We start from the raw sequence: 23,454 nt of genomic DNA on the forward strand, positions 1-23,454 counted from the left end.
ACATGTTATCTTCACTGAAGCTTAAATTACGTAATATTATCGAAATTAAAAGGAAAATATTTAATAGAAATTTTATATTATCAAAATAGTACAACATAAGTATTGGCCATCTTACCCAACTTTTAAGGAAAAGATGGCCATAGGGACGGAAAGATGGCCATAATATTTATAAAAAAATAGCGGAAACGAAAATAAAAATTATAGATTATATAACAATTTACATATCTTTATAATATGTCTAACATCGATTACGATAGCTTAACTGTAATTTATTTGACGTTATAACAGTTTTTAGTAGACGAATGAAAAACTTTGCAGGTAGTCAAAAGTAAAAATATGATATAAGATTCACAATATCGTTATTTCGAACAATGCACATAAACTACTGTAAATATCGATTATCTTTGATAATGACTAAAAAAGCGCACTATGTAGCGATTATTGAAAAAATTGCAGCCTATGGCCATCATACCCTAGTTTACCCTATATCTGTAAAATGAATGAGACTTAAACTTCAAATAAAATTAAAACGTAATATGTATCTCTGTATTTTCTAAATTGTTATGTAAAAATTTACAATGCTCTCTCTCTCTCTCTCTCTCTCTCTCTCTCTTTCTTTCTTTTTTTTTCTTTGATGAAAGTACAAAGAGTATACAACTTTCGTCTTAATGAGCTCGCTAATAATCCGCGTTTAAGCAAATATTTAAAAATACAAACGCATCAACACTCTGTTAATGCCACGTGTTCGCAACATATTATTCCGCTAATATCAGCAGAGTACAACGGTACCTCTCTCTCTTTTTCGCAAGATAATGTATGTACGAGGTAGCGCATCCGTCAGGCATGCTCGTCCTCACCTGACATAAGCGGGTCGAGGCGTCCCGTAAAAACCGCTTTAAGCATAGAGACGCTGAGCGCTTACATATATAATCGAGAGCTGATTTCACGGTGTTGCACCTAACACGATTCCGTCTCGCGTTCCTTACTCGTGCTCTCGTTTTTTTCATATCTGAATACGAAACTGTGATACGCGGACTGCTCGGTCAAATTATGCGCCGCGAATATATACGCCATATACGCCTCTTCTGTCGATATCCAACATGAAACGCTTTATCCGATTTTGCGCCATCCGTGCATCGCGCTTTCGCACGAGTTAGCTGAAGCGAGATATAACTGCTTTCCGCTGAATACATTCCGGCGACGTGAAAGACGCGGACGGACGGACGCGCGGTTTTATTTTACGCCATCGTAAACGGGAAAATCGTATCGATGCCGAGAATACGGCAGGCAAAGACGTCTGAGAGATCGTCACGAGCTATACGACACTTCATTTTTTTCATATCGCACCTGTGCATTTCGCATTCTCCGGCATCAACTTTTTGCATACTCATTGATAACTGGTATTTCTAGCATGATAAAAACTTCGTTAATCTTGATTTCTAAAGAAATAAAAGACTTTTATTTAACGGTCTTGCAAATACGTAATGTTAAATCTAATGTTGAATCAAGTCTTTTATAATATTGTCGCAAAAAAGCAGAAAATCTATTAGTAAATTATACACAGTTTGCGTAATGAAAATTATTATAATAAAACATATAGATATAGTACTCAACATGTTTAAAACTAAAAAAAAAAATACAAATATACTCAATATAATATATTCAGTATAAAAGATATTTAAATATATTGCGGAAAATGTGAGATTTAATATGATTTGATGCAGAAATTTTAAAAAGCGTACATATCCAACAAAACAAATCGAAGAGATTATAGTATGCTAAAAAATCTTGCATTTATATTAACTCTGATAAATTTTTCATATTTATTTTTAATTTGAAGAAAGGTGAAATATTAGAAGTTTTAAAAATATAAAAATAATGTTAAAAATATATTAAATTTTCTGTAATGTTATATAAAATCGGGGCAAAACATTTACCAAGCAAGGAAGTTAAAATTCAAAGATTGATTTTATATTATGTCGGGAATATAATTACGAGTTCAACTATCTCGCATAAACTTGTTTTGAAGCTACACACTTTGTGTTATCGTGACGATGCAATGTACTAGCTTGTTTAACTGCACTGTAATTTAATTAGTATCCCTTAGCGGCTTTGTCATTGTTCGTTAAGCAAGTATGAATCATTCCAACGTCTATCAGCAAGCGTGCTTCTGCACTTTTATGTAAAGTTACTTTATTCAAATCAATATTATGAATCATCGTCTCTGAATATTTTATTAAAAAATTTAAATAATTTTATTCTAAATTATTAATGTATATTATGAAAAATATTTAAATATCTTTTATACTGAATATATTATATTGAGTATATTTGTATCTTAAATATATTTAACTATATTTTTTTTTTGTTGTTAATTTTAAACATGTTGAGTATTATATCTATATGTTTTATTATAATAATTTTCATTACGCAAACTGTGTATAATTTACTAATAGATTTTCTGCTTTTTTGCGACAATATTATAAAAGGCTTGATTCAACATTAGATTTAACATTACGTATTTGCAAGACCGTTAATTTACTTGCGATCTTTTCAAAGTTTCTAAGTGTGTACGCGTAATTGCTGTAATATGATCATAACTAGATAACTAACAGCCATCGAGACTATCTCGAAAGGATATGGTTTATCGGTGAGCTGCAAAATCGTATCGATCATATCGTTAGCGCTCTCAAAACCATTTAACACTGTCATAGTTCCAGGCACAATTCGCGTACATTATATCTTCGCCTCCACGACGCTCGTAAACTTTCTCCCGGTACATATGACTTACCCTCGACTCCGCCACCACGATGTGTATGCACTCGCGATGTATCGATATATTGACATTTGGAATGCTAATGTCGATTAGCAGAATCGATGGTATCGCATTTGAATAGAGGTATTTGCGTATGCCTTGATTGGAGGCGTACCTCAATATAAAAAAAAAGAAGACGAATCGTGGAAAGAGTTCTCTGCATAAATTTCATTCTCCACGTTGTTATTTGCAAATAATGCTGCCTTGAACCACGACGCTACATTCTGCGATTCTGGGCATTATTGCGCGCAGCGACGTGGGGTTTATTCTGCTCATTACAAGGTCTCCTCAAGCGTACACCGTGAGGAGAATATGGCCATAGAGCTGCGAAATATAGAGTATTTGTGTAAACTAAGATGGTTCGTATTCGTTCGATTCTGTTTTAACCCTGTATACAATAAATTCGTACGAGAGATGTGATTGGTGTTTCACAAATATCCGTTTATTTAATTAGAGAGAGAAAAGAGAGAGAGAGAGAGGAAGAAGAGAGATGAGTAACGAGATGCCAATGTGAATCATATCGTAATTGGCATTTCGGAGCAGGTTGAAAACGTAACTTATACGCACAGGACGAGTTATATGCGCGTGCAATAAAAGTCTCGTGAAAAGATATTAGTATTGTACGCAGCACTCACGTATTCTAATGATATCTATGTTTGCCGCCTTCAGGTGTCATAGTAATTCAGGGTCTTGACGGTTAACGAGCTTCGAAATTAATTTGTAATCGGAAGACGTAGGCGACTCACGGCCGATACTTCTACCCGAGGGCATAGAATGTCAATAGTATCATATAGCAAAATATAATTTCGAGTCCACTCTCTCATTATTTCGCTCTTTTAATATTACGTATTTTCTGTACGAGTTATAAATGATTTTCGGAGTATAATAATGTACGATGGATAATTTTATTAGAAACTGCGACGGAAGTGAAAGTAAGACACAATGTGTTTCATATTTTATGAAGATGGCAGTTGCTCTAACGTTCGACGCTAATTGCAAATCCATAATAATATGCTTCTCGATAGTTTGACATTTTCTCCTACCTTTCTATGCGTTAACGTTTTCTCCATCATCGACTTCGATTTCGTAACATTATCGGTTTTGGAATCCGTTCCCACAACTTGCTCTTCTGTGCTTCATTGGCAGATGTTAATTTGAATATTTTTATACATGGAATATGCTGAAATTCACACACATGCATAACGTAAAAAAAGAAGAGAAGTAAACATCCGCAGACGAAGATATCGTAAAGTTGAGAGAACACAGTTGGCCGTAGACAGTTATTATGAATAATTCGGTTCCGAATAATTCCGAAGAAGATTCGTTTTCTTGCACAAGAAGAAGGCCTAACAAACTCTGTATCTCCAGATACAATTTTTGCAGTTAATTCCATTTTTTTTCGACGGTTACGGGGATTGGATGGCTTCCAACCTTGAGCTCAGAGACGGAAAACTCCTTTTGTACCGCGATCACAGCTGCTGATTGGCCGACCCACCAACCGACTTGGTGACCATGACGATCCGAGGAAACGCTATAATAATATACCCAACCGGTAGGCTCCCTCTTGATTTTCTCACTTCAGTCTTGATGGCTCTCGTCGTGCCGACTCGCCTTGCCTGCCCCTTTGGTGGGCTTTCAAAGAACCCGTTAATGGCAACACGCTACGAAATACAGCAACAACAGCGATAATAATGTTGATGTACGTTTATCGTGCCCAACCCAAGCATAATTTAGCTCATCATAAATGGCATGCATGAGTATTTTGTATTGTGCGTATAAAGGTATCTCGAGTCAACTGTCTTTTACCAACAAGGTTTTGTTTCCGCTGTCTGAGATTAACATGAAAATTATAGTTATTATTTTGAAAAAATTTATACCTGTCGATTGATAGAAGTAGTGGTAATAACAGCAAGTTAAAAATTTTATCATGTTTCAAGAAATAGAAATTTTTGTAGTATGTATATACTTGTGTTAACAAGACGCGTATTTTTCATTAAGTATAAATTGCATACGTTTGCAATGCAATAAATTGATTCAATGTGATCTGTAAGAAAGATTAAGATATATATGTATAAGAATGTATTATTTATTTTTATGTTGCTTTAATTTAAATATAATTGAGCAATGAGAAAATATTATCGCAATTTTTTGTTTTATTTGTGTTTGATAAAAAATGCTAATTTGCTACATCTCAGGCAAAAAATAATGCCCAAAAGCAAAAAATAATTAAATGATTGATAGCCACAGTCAAAATCATAGTCCACGCACGATATCTTCATAGTAAGATTTCTCACGTTACACTGCAAAGCCATATCTCTCAACTGTTCCCGTTTCTATGGAAAGAATACATCTCTCTCGCTAAGCAAAAGGTGCTTCGTTGCAATTTATTTCGATATGTAGTAAGAAAGGAAGAAACGCCGGGATACTGATGCATTTATAACGAACTTATAACAACATATCTCACATGCAATTCCATGTCTGGATATGAATAGATATACCAATTCATACAGCCAGTAACTTGTCAGACAGTTCGAATTGATGCATGCGTAAATATTCACATACTACCTCATCATTGATATATATATATATATATATATATATATATCCATATACATATACATATTCTTGGTTCTATAAAATGCATCTGAACATATTTTAACGTTTCTGATAGCAGTTTCGTGTCTGAAAAGAAGTTGTATATCTTACAGTAAATATATTGTATATCTCGTGAGTATACAACATACATGTATATATATATATATATATATATATATACACAGAGAAAATATGCAAAAGTGTTAAATTATTTCTTGGGAAAACCCAGAATGTCACAAAGGTTTTGGATGTTGTCGAGATTGATAATGATTCATTAAATTAATTAGATGATGCATTAGAAAATCATAACGCATTAATGACATCTGTCCTATATGTTATCGCGCGGTCAAGGTGATATGAATAGTAAGATTACACGATATTTTTTTTGAACGTATGATATTTAGAAGCATATATGTAGATTGCAACCATAATTTACAGATTCGAATAAACAATATAGAAATATAAATAATATATAAATTTGTATTTCGATAAATTGTGCAACATTTTCACGAAAGTTATAAAAATGAAAAAATTAACAAGAGAGTACATATTATGATTGAGAAATTACATAAAGTTAGATAATAAAATACCAAACAAACAGAATATAATTATTTTCGTTCCGCTTTAACAGTCTCTCTATTCTTGGATTGACAGCGGTCTCATTATATGACTATGGATATATGCTATCATATCTCGACTCATCCAAATAATCTTCCGTCACTACAATTATGCAAAGTCATCGGAAACACTTTAGAATATTAAAGACAGTTTAAGCAGACATTACATGATCAAAAAAGCATATTCTATAAAACGAGATAGTTACTTACAACCTAATATCTAACTGTAAAAAGTATAATTGATTCTGAAAATCGCGGATATATATTACTTATGCCTCGTTATTAATTCTCGATGTGCGTGTTAACATAGACTGAAATAAATTACACGCAAACTTGTATAATTATTATTAATCCCAGGAACATATCTGCGCGACGCGCAATAAAATTGTCCATACTAGCGTTCTCTACAACAGCAATTGATTCTCTGCCTCTCTTATACCGTGACTCATACCTTGCTTCGCTATAAATTGTTTATCGCTCCACGATCGAGTAGTGGCGCGTTGATGTCATTTGAAAAGATGTATACATAGTCGTCTTTTTTTATTCTTCGATTATTTTTTTTATCATGCGTTTAATATTTATCGATTAGAAACTTTTATTCAATATCACGTAAACCCATTACGACGTGAATTGTTGCGGATAAAAATCAGTTACAGATAAAACCGCAGAAATAACCAGAGTTATATCTGCGTTGACGTTTCGCTCGCAGTTGACGACGACGAGAAAAAGTCGAATGGTTTTCGAATGGAAGTCGTTCGATTGGAGGATCGCCTAAACTACTTCGCGTGGTCGGCCAAGGTCCACGGTCCACGTCAGTCTGTAATCCCGAGATGCGCGGCGCGGCCACGCTTCGAAACTTGCGAATCTGGTTTTTCTTCCTCGACGCGCAGCGCGGCACAGCGGGGCGCATTAGCATCCGTCAGCAATTATGCGAATTCTCTCGCGGCGCGAGTGCCGCTTACCTCCGGGGTTAGATCGGGGCCCGGTGATGTCAACGGCCCCCGAGCACGTTCGTAAACTTCGGCCGAGAAATGCCGATCGGGCGTTGATGTCGCTCTCGACTCGGTTCCGAGTGTCCTTAAAGTATGGCTGCCAATACGATTCCGTCATTCCGACCGCGGCTGTTATTTTTGTACGTTTACGAGGAGCGGCGAGTGAATATAAACAAACGTATGCAAATTGATCGAAATTCTCTTCTTAATATCGACCGTAGCGACTTGATCGTTTATGTATACGGGAAAGCTTTATGATAACGATAATCGTCATGAAGATTATATATAGTCACGTTGTATATATCGTATTGATAAAATTATTTATCTCGATATAATTTACTAATATGTAATACTGGTTTATTTAGCATTTTACGATCAAATATTATACTTCTATGTTACGAGAAATTATTTAAAATTGTTCTACTGGTCGTTCCCATATACATTAGTTAAGCATTAGCTTAGGTTCAGTAAAACTAATGTTTGTGAGAATAAGTCTACGACAGGGATTATTATATGACCGTTGTAAATCCGTTCCCATGTTTGAGAAGTATGTCAGCTTGCATGTTGCTTTACCATTAAACTTGTTGACGTCATTTATGATCACATTGTAAAATAATCATAAAACGAGATACTTTATTGATTTCACCGAAATATACTAGACGAGTGAAAATGTACTGTACAAGAATTTCAAATCACGAAAAGAGAAGCATGATTTGCTGTCCAAGATAGTAATTCGTGAAATTTATCTATCTCCCTCCCTTGATTTCTGCTATCTCTGCAATCTATCTTTCACTTGATGCATCTTTCAGTAGTCTACAATTTTATGCAATACGTGCAGACTTGTAATTAAGTACAAACTACCCATTCGTTTGGAAGCATTTCCAGCGCATACGTATGTATTATACACATATCGGTCATATTTATCTTCCGTGTGAGACACGTTGCTGTCGTGTCGATGTTTGCTCCATTTTGCTCTATACATCCGGAGCGTGACGAGGGACGATTCTCAGCTCGCCGGCGCTTACTTGCATCGTAAATACCGCTGCATGGCATAGGTCACGAGGTGGAGATCTCACCGTGGTGGCAATCCCGTATTTCCTGGCCCCTCAGGCTGCCGTAGAAGTTAACGACTTGCGCGACAGAGCGCCATAAATACGGGCGCACGCTCGGGAACGTGCCTGCCGACTATTGAGCACGGTTCCTGCATGACGAGCTCTCCACGAGGATTTCGACTCGCGCACTCTCTCGATTTGCGCGCGGATAATTCGCGTCGATAACCTTTCAGGAGTAACAATGTCACGTCGCGATGACTCTTCAGGTCGGTACGGGCGAAATGTTCCCGCGCAGCTCTCTATTTGCCTTGCGCGATCAGTTGTCCATCGAGAAATCGATTCAGATGCAATGCAGACTTGCAATTAGACAAACGCAAGAAACTTAAAATGTAGTAATTTTTCACAAGAATAATTATAAATATACTGACTGTTTAATAGTGCAGAATGTAAAATTTTTTTTAATTATATGTATTTTATTAAGTCATAATAAATTATATTATTGCTTAGTGTAAAAATTCGACAAAATTTTATTTTTCTTGAAATATATTTTATCAAAATAACTATAGTAATAATAATTTTTGAATTTGTGTTTAATTCAAATCAGAAAATCATAAATTATTTTAAGTTACGACAGAAATATATCATCGTCTACGAATCAAATTATAAAAGTGAAAAGTTAAAGTCAACTGTTAGAACCTTTTGTAAATAGCGATCGTGAAGATTAAGTAAACAAAGCATGCATTGCAGATATCACAGATATTTATTCAATGTTATAAGAAAACTCTGGATCATCTAGCATGGTTGATCACTTCGCACTTCAATTGTCGCTGCATTTAAATCACTGTATTTAATACTTGTAATGAGATACATTGTTGCAAATCTTCATGGTGATGTCCATTGAAGAATGCGAATTCATATTTATATTTCATTATCATAAAATAGTATGTTCGAGCATTCATAGCGCGAATACATTCATAGTGTTATGATTATTTTTACAAGCACATGTCCCTTGACACTTTCAACATTTAAAAGTGCTCCTACAATCCTACGTAATGCCGGACAGGGCAACGCTCGCGTGACAAAACCGACATCCAAAGGTTAACAACTGGTACCTACCAGTTCCTGACGTTCAATGTCGTGGCATCATTCAAATATCTAGTCGCTAGACATTCCAACTCACTGACTCGTGGAGAGGACTTTACTGGGCGACTAACAAAAGACCATATAAGACCATGAAGTGCTAGAATGTATTGAAGATAAATACTCTACACAATATCAGCATCGTGATACATTTGCTGTATAAATATTTCACGATTTCTCAGATACATATCTTCTTTGTATTAATTTTTCACGTCAGGTTACAAATTATCTTATGGCTTTAACAAATTTTATCAAACTTAGATAATAGTAAAATAGAGATAAAAGTAGAAGAAGCCGTACAATTTTTGTTATATGTCAACAATTAAATTTCACGCATTATCTGTAAGATAAGTTCTTTGACTCCGCTTTTTTTGACAGCGATAGTTGATCAGCCGTGTCTAAGTTAATGACATTGCAGAATGTCGTGGAACTTGACATTCTTTTTTGTTTTTTACGTTGGTGAAAAGTTTAGTAAGGATTTCTACAGCGAGTTCTCATAAGTTGTTTGGTGATTACATAAGTTCCGTGCGAATACAAGCGGAACGGCTTCCAAGGCCGAGCACTGAGAAACACGTTAAATCTTCGAAGACAAAATTTCATGCGCCGAGCGGTCTACCTTTTATTTCGTAACGCATTGGTTCAACTTTAATACTTCATCTTTTGTAATTTGAGCTTCCTTTAGAGTTTCATTTTATTCATTATTTTTTTTATCTTAAATCACATTGAAAATTGATTCAGTGCTTATTTACAGAGTAAAATATATAGTAAATTGAAATCGGCAAATTGAAATTGAGCAAAATGTTGTTTCTTACGTTATTTCTTACGAATTAACGCAGAAACCAATTTGTACACAATATGCAAAACCTGGATTCATTGTAACTATGTATTGGTTAGTGTCTTCAATTCTTAACCGCAAATGATACAAAGGAAGAGAGGAGGCTCGCTTTTTCCTTATCACGTAAATATTTGAAATACGCGATGAAATGTGAAAGCGGTGAGCACGAAGGAATTTTTAAATCAAATCTCAACTATTTGCAAAGATCGCACGCGGGAGTTGGAGTTTCCATTAGACCAGCATCTGCTGCATCAGCTCGATTATTTGTCGACCGAAAGTCAATAAAACTCGTTTTTATTATCGTGCGTCTAACGAGCGGCACCTGCCCTGCGCTCTGGTCGATGCCAGCGATAACGATTCGAGTCGAGACTCGCACACTCGCACCGCCGACAAAGCGCATTTTTGCACGCGCATCTTGGTGATAAATTCACCGGAAAGAGGACCTCTAATCTGCCGGCCGGTTATCTCATCGCTGACGACGACGCAGCACTTTTGGCCGCCGCCCAGCCGCTATTCTCTTGCGGCGATCTCGACTTTCCCCTTTCGGCTCCTTGTTAAGAATTTCGCGAAACGCACGCGCAATCTCGTATGTCGCCAGTCTTCGGTTACAAGATTTCTTTCTCTTTCTCTCAAAATGGAAATGAAGGTTTGTGTCCGCGAGAACGTTGTTCTCCGTTGCGCTCCGCCATTTGCAGTCCTCGCATATTTTTCTTACTTGCCTGGAATTAAATAGACTTATCGTATCTTAATATGCGACGAGCGCGTTGTTACTGTTGCAACAAGCCGACTGCGACTGCAAGCTTGTCATACATTCGTTATCTTTCTAGCGGTATAATCTGAGCGCTGAGAAATTCCCATAGAGGATACCGCGCGCTGGAAAGAGAACTTTTCTTCTTTTCCTTCCTTCGCAGGAGTTTACGTCTCTCTCTCCCTTTTCTCTATTCTACACGCTGTATACGCGAGAGTTGATTACATATCCGCGGACCTTGACGGCATTCCACGTCGCCATTGCTTTCGAATTATATGGAAAGCATTGCTTCGTCCTTTTTACGCAACACTGCCAGTTTAACGAACTAGTTTAATATTTTATTGTAACGTATTTAATAATATCGTGCCTATTACGATCGCGTATAAAATCAAGCATCATCGGTATCTCGTTTTATTAAGGCGAGACTAACATAAGCACTCGTCCTTGGAGAAGTTCTCTAATTCGCCACAGATTTTATACGCAGAAATCCCAATTTTCCTTTTTCTCTAATTACTCGCGAATGGAATGGAATTCTCTTCCGTCCTTGAATGGGCATATACTCAATCGCGCTAATTTTGGTACTTTGCGTTGTGCACGTCGTTTAAACGACCAATGCAGTTTGATGTAGTGCTAAGTTCAAGGAGAGGAGAACGAGGGAAGGAGAGAATGTGGAAAATAGGAGGTGAAGGCGCTGCTCGGTATCCAGAGATTGGAATGTCGTTCCTCGCCCGCAACTTTGCGCCGATAGAAGTCTCTTATTTATTCGCTGGAGTATCCTGTTCTCTCGGCTCTGTTTCCCTTCTACTTCTTTCTTTTTACACTTCCCTTTCTTTCGCTTTCTTCTAACCGCTAACACGTGTTTTCATCTATATTTTTCTTTTGTTATCTCTCTCTCTCTCTCTCTCTTTTCTTCTCTCATTTGACGAAATAATTCTATTTTGTAATAAAACTACACTTTTTTTCTCTCCAATATAATATACTATCAATTTTGATTCAATTTTGATTCACGGATAAATAGATGAAAATAATATTATGAAGAATATATCACCGGCAATTTCACGGCGAGACACACAACGTGACAGCGCGTTCATTCATCGTCTGGAACCGAACAGTCGCGGGCGATTACGATAAATTACATCGTCTTCCGAAGACAATGCACCAGGACAGATAATGCGCGCGTGTGCAAAGTGCTTGCCGCGATCAGACCGGTCGGTTGTACACACATTTATGCATGTTGATTGACTTGAAGAGACAGACACGCGCGCGCGCATCTTTGCGTAGGAACATTGTAGTTGCGATAAGCTATTTAACGATATTCGACTCTCCCTGCACACAGATATCGGCTGAATGAGTTTATTCTTTGCTGACGGGGCGAAAAATTTATGAAATAGTCCCGCGTTCGCGATGATAAATCGACGTGTAACGTCGAACAATCGTTGGCGAATTTTCACGAGTTCGCGTTGAGACTCTGCGCCACGCCATTACGTAACGCGATTCGTAACGTTCCTTTTACGCGGTCGCATACCACGACCTCGTGTGTGAACTCCCTCTTTCCACATCCAATAAAATTCATCGTCCTCACGTCGAAGGTCGCTGGGGTGGCCAAGGCGATCGCCATGAAGAATTCGCCGCGATGCGCGCGCGATTGTTGCGTGGGCGAAAGCATCGACAAGACCCTCTGCATATATGGAGACGAGATGGAATCGAGGAAAGGAGGGGAGGGGACCCGATGCGCCATTTATTTACGGCTGTCTATGTACGTATGTCTCGCACGTTATCGGGCAACGATCATTAGCGCACACGGACGTGAGCCTGTATACGTATGTATGTATATGTATGCACTCCGCACCGACCCACGGATGCAACTTTAGTTCGTGCTAAGGTAAAGGCGTTTTATGTATGAAATTATTTATCGCTGTCAATTAAATCGAAGAATAATAATTGGTGCCAATTAAAATCTCTCTCTTCCTCTCTCGCTCTCCTCTCCTTTCTTTTCTCTTTCTCATCAGCATCGGTAACACGCGACGTGGACGCGCCAATACAGGACGGATACCCGATTGCGCCTCTTATCGGGGTGCCTTACGACATCGAAGATTATAATATGAACTGGATACAATCTCAAGCCGCACAATTACTCTGAGATTATTGACGCGCACGCAAGTCGTGCAATCACGTGTACAGAGACGTGATTTTTACGGGCGCACGGCACGGCACGATGTAAAGACCGCTTGTTGCAGTGAGATCATCAAAATGACGTTAGACCGGATAAAGGACGAACGATATCCCGATGGACTCGTTATTTTCGAAGCGATATACAGTCTACTTTAGTCACGATGCCAGGCATAATCATCGTGTTCTTAACCATTATCCGCGAAGTGCATTGTTCTCACGTCGTGTCCGAAGGACGAGGAACCGCGGAATCGCCGCGAGCGATGCAATTAATATCTAATCTTCAATTACGAGTGTGCATGCTGGCAACTTAACGCAAGCTGCCCTTTATCAAAGCTCTGAGATCTCTCTCATTTTTTCGCCCTCATATATATCAACTTTATAAAGGCCCAGCAGGAGAATTGCATCATAATCTCATGTACTGATCATTAATTATTTATTATTCTGCCGGTTAAGTGCACGGAAAAATGCATGTTCTTTCGAGGATAAATATTCTTCCGTCAAACATTTATATTCTGTAATAAATAATAAGATTGGCGGGAAGAGAGAAGACTGCACGAAAGAATCGTGATCTGGAAAGAGATCGGCCGCGCGAAGAGGAAGAATGCCTGTAACATTGCCAGTCCAGCAGGTTTATTATCCTTCAGCTTCGATACAGGATTATTTTTAGTGTACGCGTGGGCATAAATGAGCGCATAAAAATGCACATACCTGCCCGCTCGTTCGTTCGCTTGCCTGCGGATCGGCAGCGGCTAGAGAGAGAGAGAGAGAGAGAGAGAGAGAGAGAGAGAGAGGGAAAGTCACAGGGAGAGAGTTAACGCAAGAGGGCCACGAAGAGGTACGATCGAGGGCAAAGCAGAAAAGAAGATGAAAAAGGACGGAGGACGAAAGGATGGACAGAGAGCGTATGTACTTATAGGTAACCAACCAAGAGCTGTCCGACACGTTGGCGCCACCAAAGTATTTTATGCATGCCAGATGAGAGTACTCGTCTCGGATCTGACACTGAACTCACTCGACGACCCACGCGATCAATTCGCTTTCGAGTCAAAGACTCAAGTAAAGACTTGAGACTGTACATCAGAGAAGTTGCGCTAGTGTTTCGATGATTATTTCGGACGAATGAAGTAAGATGAGCTGATTATTAGCATAGCATCTGCGTTTAAATGTTTGACGCTTGATTCTCATTACATAATTTAATATATATTATAGAATATCATTGATTAAAAATATCAATACTAATTAGGTGTTGAGCAAGAATCTATATAATTATTTTATTATATTGATAGATATAATAATAATAATTATTATAGATATTATAATATTATTTAAAAAAAAAAATTCTATACGCATTGTTAATAACGGTTCTTGATGAAGATTATAAGATTAAAAAATTTCCGTGAGTAAATAATACATATTAAAATATATTTTCAGAAAATAGCAAATATATGTGAGATAAAATCTGTAATTACCCATGACGGTCATGTTCGCCGTCATGGCAAGCGATGCATAGAGTTTCACTTTTACCGAGACCTTAACCCCTCCGATCCCGCGAACCTAATGCATAATGAGTACCTTGCCTCAAGGAATACACGGCATGATTATTACACGCACGACTAGATTTAGTCCCCGAAGCGATGAGTCAAAAGTTCACCAACGTACGATCATGATCCGATCGATTTATCCGGGGTTCACGATCCGATCGAGAGTCTCAACATTCTCTGAGTCACGTAGATCCGATCTATATAAACGAGGTCAAAAGGGAGACTTAGCATTTGAACACTAGTCACTGGTACGCGACTTCCGGTTCGCTCGGATGCTTGTCTACTGAATCATTGGTCACGGTCTCGATGTCTCAAGAAGGGTTTAGTCATCCAGTCAGCGTCGACTTTACTCAACCTTGCAGTTGGTCTCATTGTCGCTCGTCCGTCGCACGTTCGCATCTACTGCACGTCGTCGCCTCATTGTTCGCGCACCGCCATGCACCTTTGTCGTTGTCACTCTAATCTTCTTATCGTCTCTACTTATGTTGTCGCTTAATGCCGACACTAGTGCATACATGTAGTTTATTCGCACGCAACCGCTTCGTGTTTATCATACATGATCAAAGGAAGCAGCATTCGCTTTTGTCAGTGATTAATTCGTTGGAGCAAAGGTGAAGATTATATTTTATTGTATCAAAATGCGTGCTGAAAAACGTTTAAATGCATTTTACACGAGGAGTTTAATACGTATATTTATTATAATTGATAAAAAAGATTATATAAAATAAATCTTTTCTCAAAAAATAAATTAATAACGTTATTATAAATCAAATTATAATTTTTAAATATATAATATAATTATTATAGATTATAGAGCTATAAAATTATATCATATGAACTAAACACGCGTAAAACAAAGTAAATGCAAAGAAATGGAACATGTGAATACGTCGTACACAGAAGCATATAACGTGCCTATCTGCATCATTAACCACGGTATTACGGCAGTTATGTAGTTTAAGTTCATCTCGATAATCATCGGGTTCTCATGACTGGGGTCGTTGTCGCGAGAAAGACGAGTTCATCTTGTAGATGTTTATTCGTATGACGAGGTGACAACGAAGGTCGTTTCTTGACCTATGCTAGTCGGTCGTCGAAATTCAACCTAGTCCTTGGTGGTCTTCGGAGTTCATTGCTCCGCATTTACACATTGAAAGAGCTGGTTAAATATGTAGAAAAATAAAACGAAACGCTATTTAATTCTTGAATGGAGTTGAAAGATTTTGTGTTTCCGAGGATGTAAGTCGTTTCGCGTTTGCCATTTACCGTTGTGTCTGTACACTTTTTTTCGCAAAAGTAGATAAAAAGTTGTAGCAATATGGAAGATTGTCAGTAATCATGTGAAATAGTTAACGGATTATTGTATTTTTATTGCATTTAATTCTTTACTAACATAAACTGCATTTATCTACTAAAATTATGGAACACGTGTTGTAACGGAAATGTTAAATTATTATCATTTATATTTCTGTATATTTAATGTAAAATTGTTCCTCAAATTTGTATGTAACTTATGTAGTTTAGAATTAAAAATATCTACATATAAAATATTTTGCAATAATTTAACATAATTGATTTTTTTCTGTTTCAGGTATGTACTTATAATAAATGAGACATGTTTGCGGAGGGTAAAGTATGAATTATGTTTTCTAACAAAAATGTTTAGTGCAATATGCATGTATCTAACACTCTTATCAATTTGTAACTGACTGTCAAATGATGAACAATTTTATGATAATTGAAGTCACATGCGATAAAAGTAAAAGGATAAATATAAAATATAAATATAATATTGCAAGATAAATGACATCTCATACGAATATGTATGTGTAATATATTTTACATAAATAAAACAACTTTGATAGATAGCTATGTTTACGCAAAGCTTTTTCATAGTGAAAGATTCAACATCGGAAGTATAGATTATTTCGGGAAATCAAGCGTGCTTGATAGCGGTATTATTGAGTTTTCTCCAGTCCGCCGCACTCCAAGACTATTAATAGTACTCTCTCGGAATCGGAATGTGATTCAGGACTTTCACTGTCACCTCCTCGCGTGAAGCCGTAGACATGCGAACCGACAGTCCATGTACGCACGTCCGTAGGCGTGTCTCCGTCTCGCTCTGCTCGAACCCGTTTTCCATTTCTTTCTGACTTTGTATGCGTTACATTTTTTTCTCTTTTCGACTCTATCAATGTTACGAACGTATGTGTGTGCGAGCATCATTTCTACTGTTGCGTGCCCGCGCTTATGTCACGACGATTGAATCGTAATCCTGCTTCTTCGCAGGCCGTATTTTTCCTCTCTTCATTTATTTAAACGACGTTTTTGCGCAAGCGCTTATTAATGCTACGATTAATTAACGTTATCAGTATTTGATGTTCTAAATAAATATATTATCGCACGACGACAAAAACTGACGCAATGCCGTCTGTCGCAATTCTTCGTCATGGTTTTGGTATGTTTAGAGATACATATTAACTGATACGACGTATTTGGTATCGTTTATTAATAAATGTTGAAAGATAAAGAAATACCAATATGTACAGTATGTACATATATTGAGAATGAATATATTCAATATTTGCTTTCAATATTGAAATTTAATTCGGAAAATTAATATATTATAAATAAATTTCAATTTAACAAAACTTTTTTTACAATTATATTTTTATATAACAAATTTCTTATTAATTTTAAAATATGTAAAAAAGAGATAGAATGATATATAATGCATGTATGTAGATGCCATAATTTTCCTACTTCTTTTTTCCGATTATTGAAAAAAGTAATGTTTATGTTTAACATATATACTTTAGAGCGGAAGATACATTAAAAATTGAAATATTCCGTAGAGCTGAATACATATGAACTGAACTCATCGCAAATGCACTTTCTTTCTGACTGCGAGACTGCATAATTATAAATTTCCACTTCAAAGTATCGCGCTAATATACGACGCATACGATCCCGACGATTGCACGGCTCGTAGGCAAAGTTTACATTCATGGGCGGAATCAATTAGTACGCCAAGTTTTTAGCCGCGCTTAATAGCATTCGTAATTGCTATACTCGTGGTGCTCTATCAGCCGATCAGTTTTCTCGAGGAAAACTCCCAAACGGAAGTGCGGCGCAACAGTGCATTTAAACGAGAAACATGAGGGATTCTTTAGACCGGCACTTCCCGACACATTGCACATCTAGCATCCTTTAATCTACGAAGGTATCAATTTTTCTCGCGCCTGAAAAGAAAAAGAAGAGGAAATTGCTCCTTCTCACTTTCTAAATCACGCTCGTCGAAAGTATGCATGTCTGAGATAACACTGTCGCTAAGTATACACGTACGTATCTAGATAATAGGTCATTTATTAGAAAATGATTATTATCGTTTTCAACGCCATTGATTACATTCGTTCTTTTATGTTTCTACAGTGCACACCGCGAAACGATATAAAGGAATCGCGTGCGAGCACGCCGTTTGATCGCAGAGCTCGGAATTCGCCGCTAGTTAACAGAATATTTCAAGTCCTTTCAACCACCTTTGTGGCTTATGTAGAAAGGATACGACTCGCGATCAAATCAAACGACATATCCGATTCACTCCGGTCTAGCTCGGCGCGCGAGATCAACGAACGTTGATAATGCACGCTCGTGTTCTCCTCTACTTTACGGCGCGAGGATCGTCATGATTCGCGGATCGATTCGGATCGGAAATAGTTACAATGCGTGGAGAGACTCGCGGCTCTGTAGCATCAGTCTTGCAAAATGTCCATCCCGAACTCATAGCAAACAGGTTTCTCGCGCGTAAATACTTAATCGCTGATGCCATTCGTGATTATGCGAGGATAGTACATAACAACTGCATAATAGAAAATTTCGTAACACCCGCTCGACCTGCGAAAGTGGCACGCTCGATGTGTGAGTGCGCACGTGGGTATCTATAAACCTGCGACGCGGGACTATAGGAGCGAACAATGCACAACACGGAAAGATAAACGGAACGTAGTTGTAATGATCGAGGCGAATTACACAGTGCCGGTGCACCCGACGTGGCCCTGATTTTGCAGCGCCCGGTATCGAGGGCCGATATTGGAATTGCCACCGCGCTATAATAATCGCGGCGGTATAGAAACGCCGCGCTGATTGCATCGCAAACGAACACGTGCCGCGCGCGAGCGATCAGTGAAAGTATGCATTTATGTATCGGAAATATGCGGCGAGCGTGATGCGTACGTCTATCATGCGCGCGGCGCCGCATGATTAAGGCGCGCGACAGACTTTAATTATTGTTGCGTGCCGCGGTGAACGAGAAGGTTTCGTACGTGCGCGTAAAGTATATCCTCGACTTCGGAGAAGCATAGAAAGGTCGCGTGTTGTGGCTTTGAAAGGTAAATCTTGTTTCTTTAAGAAATCTCTTCTTATTTCCATAATATTCCACTTTTCTTACTAGGCGTGAGATCTCGATAATAATCTTTGAAATCAAAATTGTTTTACAATGCCAAATAAATATTATATATAATAAATTATATAATTATAATATTATAAAATTACTCAATTAAATCTTCTATTTATTTTACATAATTTAACCAAATAATGAATAAATAGAAGGTTTATAATTGAGTAATTTTATATATTCATATTATGTAAAAGAAATAGAAAATTTAATTAGGTAATTTTATAATATACTTTAATAAAAATTTAATAAAATTTGAATGTTGAAATTTGACAACGCTTAGCTGAATTTATAATAATTTGAATTTTTATATATCGATATTTAATTAATAATGTCACAATATTTTTTTACTAAACCTCATTTACCGATTCAAATTTGTCATGTTTGATTTGAAAGCTCACTTTGCGAAAATCGGTATCAGTGTAACGTTACACTTTTACTGTTCGAAATATGCTATACCTCGAAGATTGGCAAATCGTTCACGGATTGTATCGGTGCATTATGTCGATTCAACGGCGCAATATTACAGTATGCGACTGGCCGTGCGAGCTAGATGCAATGTGTTCTTAAAGTATGTAGGTTATATTTCACAAGCGACGTTGTGTCTGGTGACGTGTCTAGCTCGGCAACAGTTTTCAACTTGTGCAGCAACGAGATTCTCGCTCGCACGTGCCCAGTGCAACGACAGCCGATATGAACTATGCGAGTAGGTTCTGGTCAACGGTATTGGTGGGCAGGAATTTAGAACGGCTCCATTGTCTGGTTGAATAAAAGCAAATTAATCGCTTCCTCGGTGGTTTATTTCAAAGAGATCTGGAGATCGAAGCATATTTTATTTGCCTTACGCAAGCCGCACGCCGTATTAATAAAGATGACGATTCGTTTATGATGGATCGCGAGAGTGTTTTCGAATGTAATGCTTTTGTCATAATGCATCTCGTATTTCTTCTGTTGCTCTTGCTCTATCCGATTTAGTATTTCTTATTGTTGGGCGAATTATTCTCGATTCTTGATTGATTGTGACGTTCTCGCGAAAGCAGGTTTGTCTGATCCTTCTTTCTCGCCGACGAACCTTTATTGCTCGTTTTCGTTAACATTTTTATTACTGTTTCGACACAGTATTGCTCAAACTAGTTATCGGTTACGTGCCTGTAAATGCTGGCATTAAAGTGCATCGTTTCAGAACAAAAGAGACCATTAAACGAACGACATAATGACAGATCTCCTTTTCCTCTCTGTCCGTTATTTTCTTGTCATTCGTCCGTGTCTCTCACTCTAAATCGGAGAAATTGCATGCAATAAGAAGATTAAATCTTGTCCTTCGCAATTCGTTACACGTCAACTAAAATTGCGCAAAGATCATTCTTTTAAAACTACCCCTTAATTTTATTACAGTCTGTAGTAGAACATTTGCGAGATGATAATGCGTTTATCTTAACGAATTATTTCTTTTCATATTACGGTCGTGACGAAATCACGATTGACGTCATGGGAGGCGTTCGTCCGATGATACAAAGAAAAGAGCTAGCGAGAAAATAAGTATCACACGAAATGCGTGATGCTGTGTCACTTCTGTACGTGAGAGGTTACTACTAAATTGGATACGACGACGTTACCTTCTTTCGCTTTCCTCTCATTCGTCCAAGAAACACGTTTTATTCTTGTATTACACAATATATATCGCCGCCGAGACGTACAATAGCTGCTTATTATGCCTCGTACACGATTCGCGACTTCCGACTGGACGATCGCGGATTCTGAGTCACTGCAGCGAGAGAATCAGAAAGCCGTCGAGGAGATCTCGTTAACCCTGGGCTCTCCGTGTCTCCTCGCGAGAAACCACACGAATAGTATCAAGGAAGAGGCATAGCGTGATACGATTGACGGGCAGTCGAAAGTACTGCCATGGTTGTTGTCGTTAATTACAGGATAAGTTTGAATTTCGAAAGCAGAATCGTGCCGTGGCCGCGAGCTGCGGGATTAATAACAAAGTATTCTCATCGGGCTGTGCTCATCGTTGAACGCGCCTTGTCAAGAGCAACGAGCTCGGTTGTTATGTACGATATTTCATTCGTGCTCGCAGCCGCCGTACCGGAATTTGCTGGGAAATTGTTCGAGGCCAAAAGATTACCACGTCGTCGAATTTATGGCGTCTCTTTAGTCGCGGTCACCGCTTGGCAGCAACACCGATCTGCATAACAATACCACATCATTCTGCGGCGGCAATACTGCAAATGTCTCATGCGAGGCTATATACGATGTCTTTCAGATGCGAACATTATGATTGCATCAGTCTACTTTCAAACATTTATGGGCGCGTGTGTATGTATATGTATATGTGTATATATATATATATATATATATATATATATATATATGAATTAGATTACCTAGAAATTTGTAAACTTAATTAGAAAATCATATCTTTTATATTAAGGATGTTTAGTACCTATTATTGAAATATTAGAAATTTAACAAAAATTTTACAGATTGTTCTTACATGTTCGAAGACTTATAAAAAAAATTCGGAGTCGATTCATTGAATCAATCAAAAGTTATAAAAATTTTAATTTACCCGTGAAAAATGCATGTATTCAAGTAATTAAAATGAAAATAAAGAAGAATTATGGGAATTAGTTTAAAATTTGCAAAAGTGTAGATAAGATATAAAGGAAATATTTGATTAAATAATTTTGATCGAGTATACTGAATGGTTCAAAAAATATTGGATTGATATAATTTAACAAATTATAACGACAAATTATTATTAAAATCAATGAAACATTTTTGAAAATTTTTTTAAATTTTGTAATTATTCACTGTCAAAAGCTCGTTATAATTCAAAAAATTCGAAAATTCTCCGAAAAAAAGCAATAAAAATGCAAAAGTGTATTTCTGCGCTCTAGTTATGAATAAATGATCTTTATTACACAATCTTTATTACTCAAATGAGAAGAGGATATATTCGTTAAAATCAAATTTCTATACTTTTTACTACGATTGTACGTACAAAACATCCTTAATAATATTAATCCAAATTCATCAGACTGACAGGAGAGTAGAAATAGAGTGAAGGATTGAGCTTTAACGATTTTGTCGTTAGATGGATCACATGAAATTGCAAGTCTCGACGTAAACACTTGAGGTCTAATTATATATTACAACTAATAGTTATATCCTCTATTATTTTTGATGCAATATACTTTTAACGATCCTATCCGGCAAGTTTAAAGCTAGACTATTCTGACGATATCTTGCTGATGAAATAAATTATCGATATATTATATCTATTTGAAAATAGTAGACGAGACCAATTTCGAGCCAATCGACGTAAATTCTTTTGAAGTTGTTCGTTCTCTCATCTGGTTGACCTCGATGCAGTCACGGCAGGAATCAAGAAGGAGATGTTTTGCTCCGACACGCTTTAAGTAGCGAGGCGCGTGATCGAGAATTCCACGAGATAATCCTGGACGACCTTGAAAGGGCTTGTCTACATTCTTGTGCAAGTCGCGTGCCCTACGCGATGTCTTTACGCGGCTTGACGTCACCAAGGTCTGATCGGTGCGGCGATTAAAAATATTCTCGCGTGATCGATTAAAAGTAAAACGATGCACATGCCCGTTTATATTAAAATTTCTATTTTAATTTTCAGCACGTCGAATAGTATTTAAGAAGAGAGGAAGAGAGATAGAGAGAAAAGAGTCGAAAGAGAAACCTAGAGGCGTGTCTAGCGGACCCACTTCTTGGCTGCCCTTGGCGGCGAGTCTTGCCCTCGGATTTTTTTTTCTTTCTCTCCTTTTTGCGGCTTAAGAGTTTTATTCTGGAATATTTGGAACGTTTCGGAGCAGCGTTTTACCTTTAGAGCGACGACGTTTGTTTCAGCAAGTAGAAGAAGCGATCTACATATCAATGAGAAACGCGAATTATTATGTTAGCCGCGCTTTCAGACGAATTCAGGAACGAACGTTAAGCTGTCAAAAAATCTCCTTAAGATTAATAGGCCGTATTTTGCACGCCGCCAGTCGTGATAAACGAGGCGTGAAATTTCGCACGCGACGAAAGAGAAATACGGTAGAATCGCGATAACTGATTTTGCATATCGAGGATACATCGCGGTATATGCGTGTCTATTCAACGACGCGCAAAATTGATTTAGGTATTTAAATCTACCACTGCGCTGGTTAAACTATCAAGATTATTAAATTTCTTTTGTATTTTTGTCTACTATAGAAACACGCAAAGCATCGCGCGCGCATACAAGAATTGATTTCAGTAATCGTATTGAGATCCTATCCACCGTATTTATGCGCATTCACATTTCCTTTTCTTCGTACAACTATACGTTACGTCTTGTCACGTCATTCGTAAATTAATGATCCTTCGGCAATTATAAGCGCATGCTACTATTATAATTTATAATCTTCCGCGCGTTCGTCGGTGGGATTATGCGTCGCCCGCTATTCAAAAGATGCGCCTATTCATAAAATGCGACGG

The 23,454-nt window shown here is 37.5% G+C and overlaps 1 protein-coding gene across 2 annotated transcripts in view; it reads left to right on the plus strand.

Annotated features, from left to right (window-relative positions):
* Shrm (shroom) overlaps nt 1-23,454 on the plus strand; it is a 121,018-nt gene that overhangs the window by 8,969 nt on the left and 88,595 nt on the right. The window contains exon 1 of one of the 2 annotated variants that reach the window (XM_072887208.1): nt 14,874-15,118. The exons of the other annotated variant lie outside the window; for it this stretch is intronic. Coding sequence (XP_072743309.1) covers nt 15,003-15,118 — 116 coding nt within the window. The 5' untranslated portion in view covers nt 14,874-15,002. Of the gene's footprint in view, nt 1-14,873; nt 15,119-23,454 lie in introns of those variants that run through there. 2 annotated transcript variants of the gene reach the window in all.

The sequence above is a fragment of the Anoplolepis gracilipes genome, chromosome 2 (genome assembly GCF_047496725.1).
Source record: "Anoplolepis gracilipes chromosome 2, ASM4749672v1, whole genome shotgun sequence".
In the NCBI taxonomy this organism is placed as follows: Eukaryota; Metazoa; Arthropoda; class Insecta; order Hymenoptera; family Formicidae; genus Anoplolepis; species Anoplolepis gracilipes.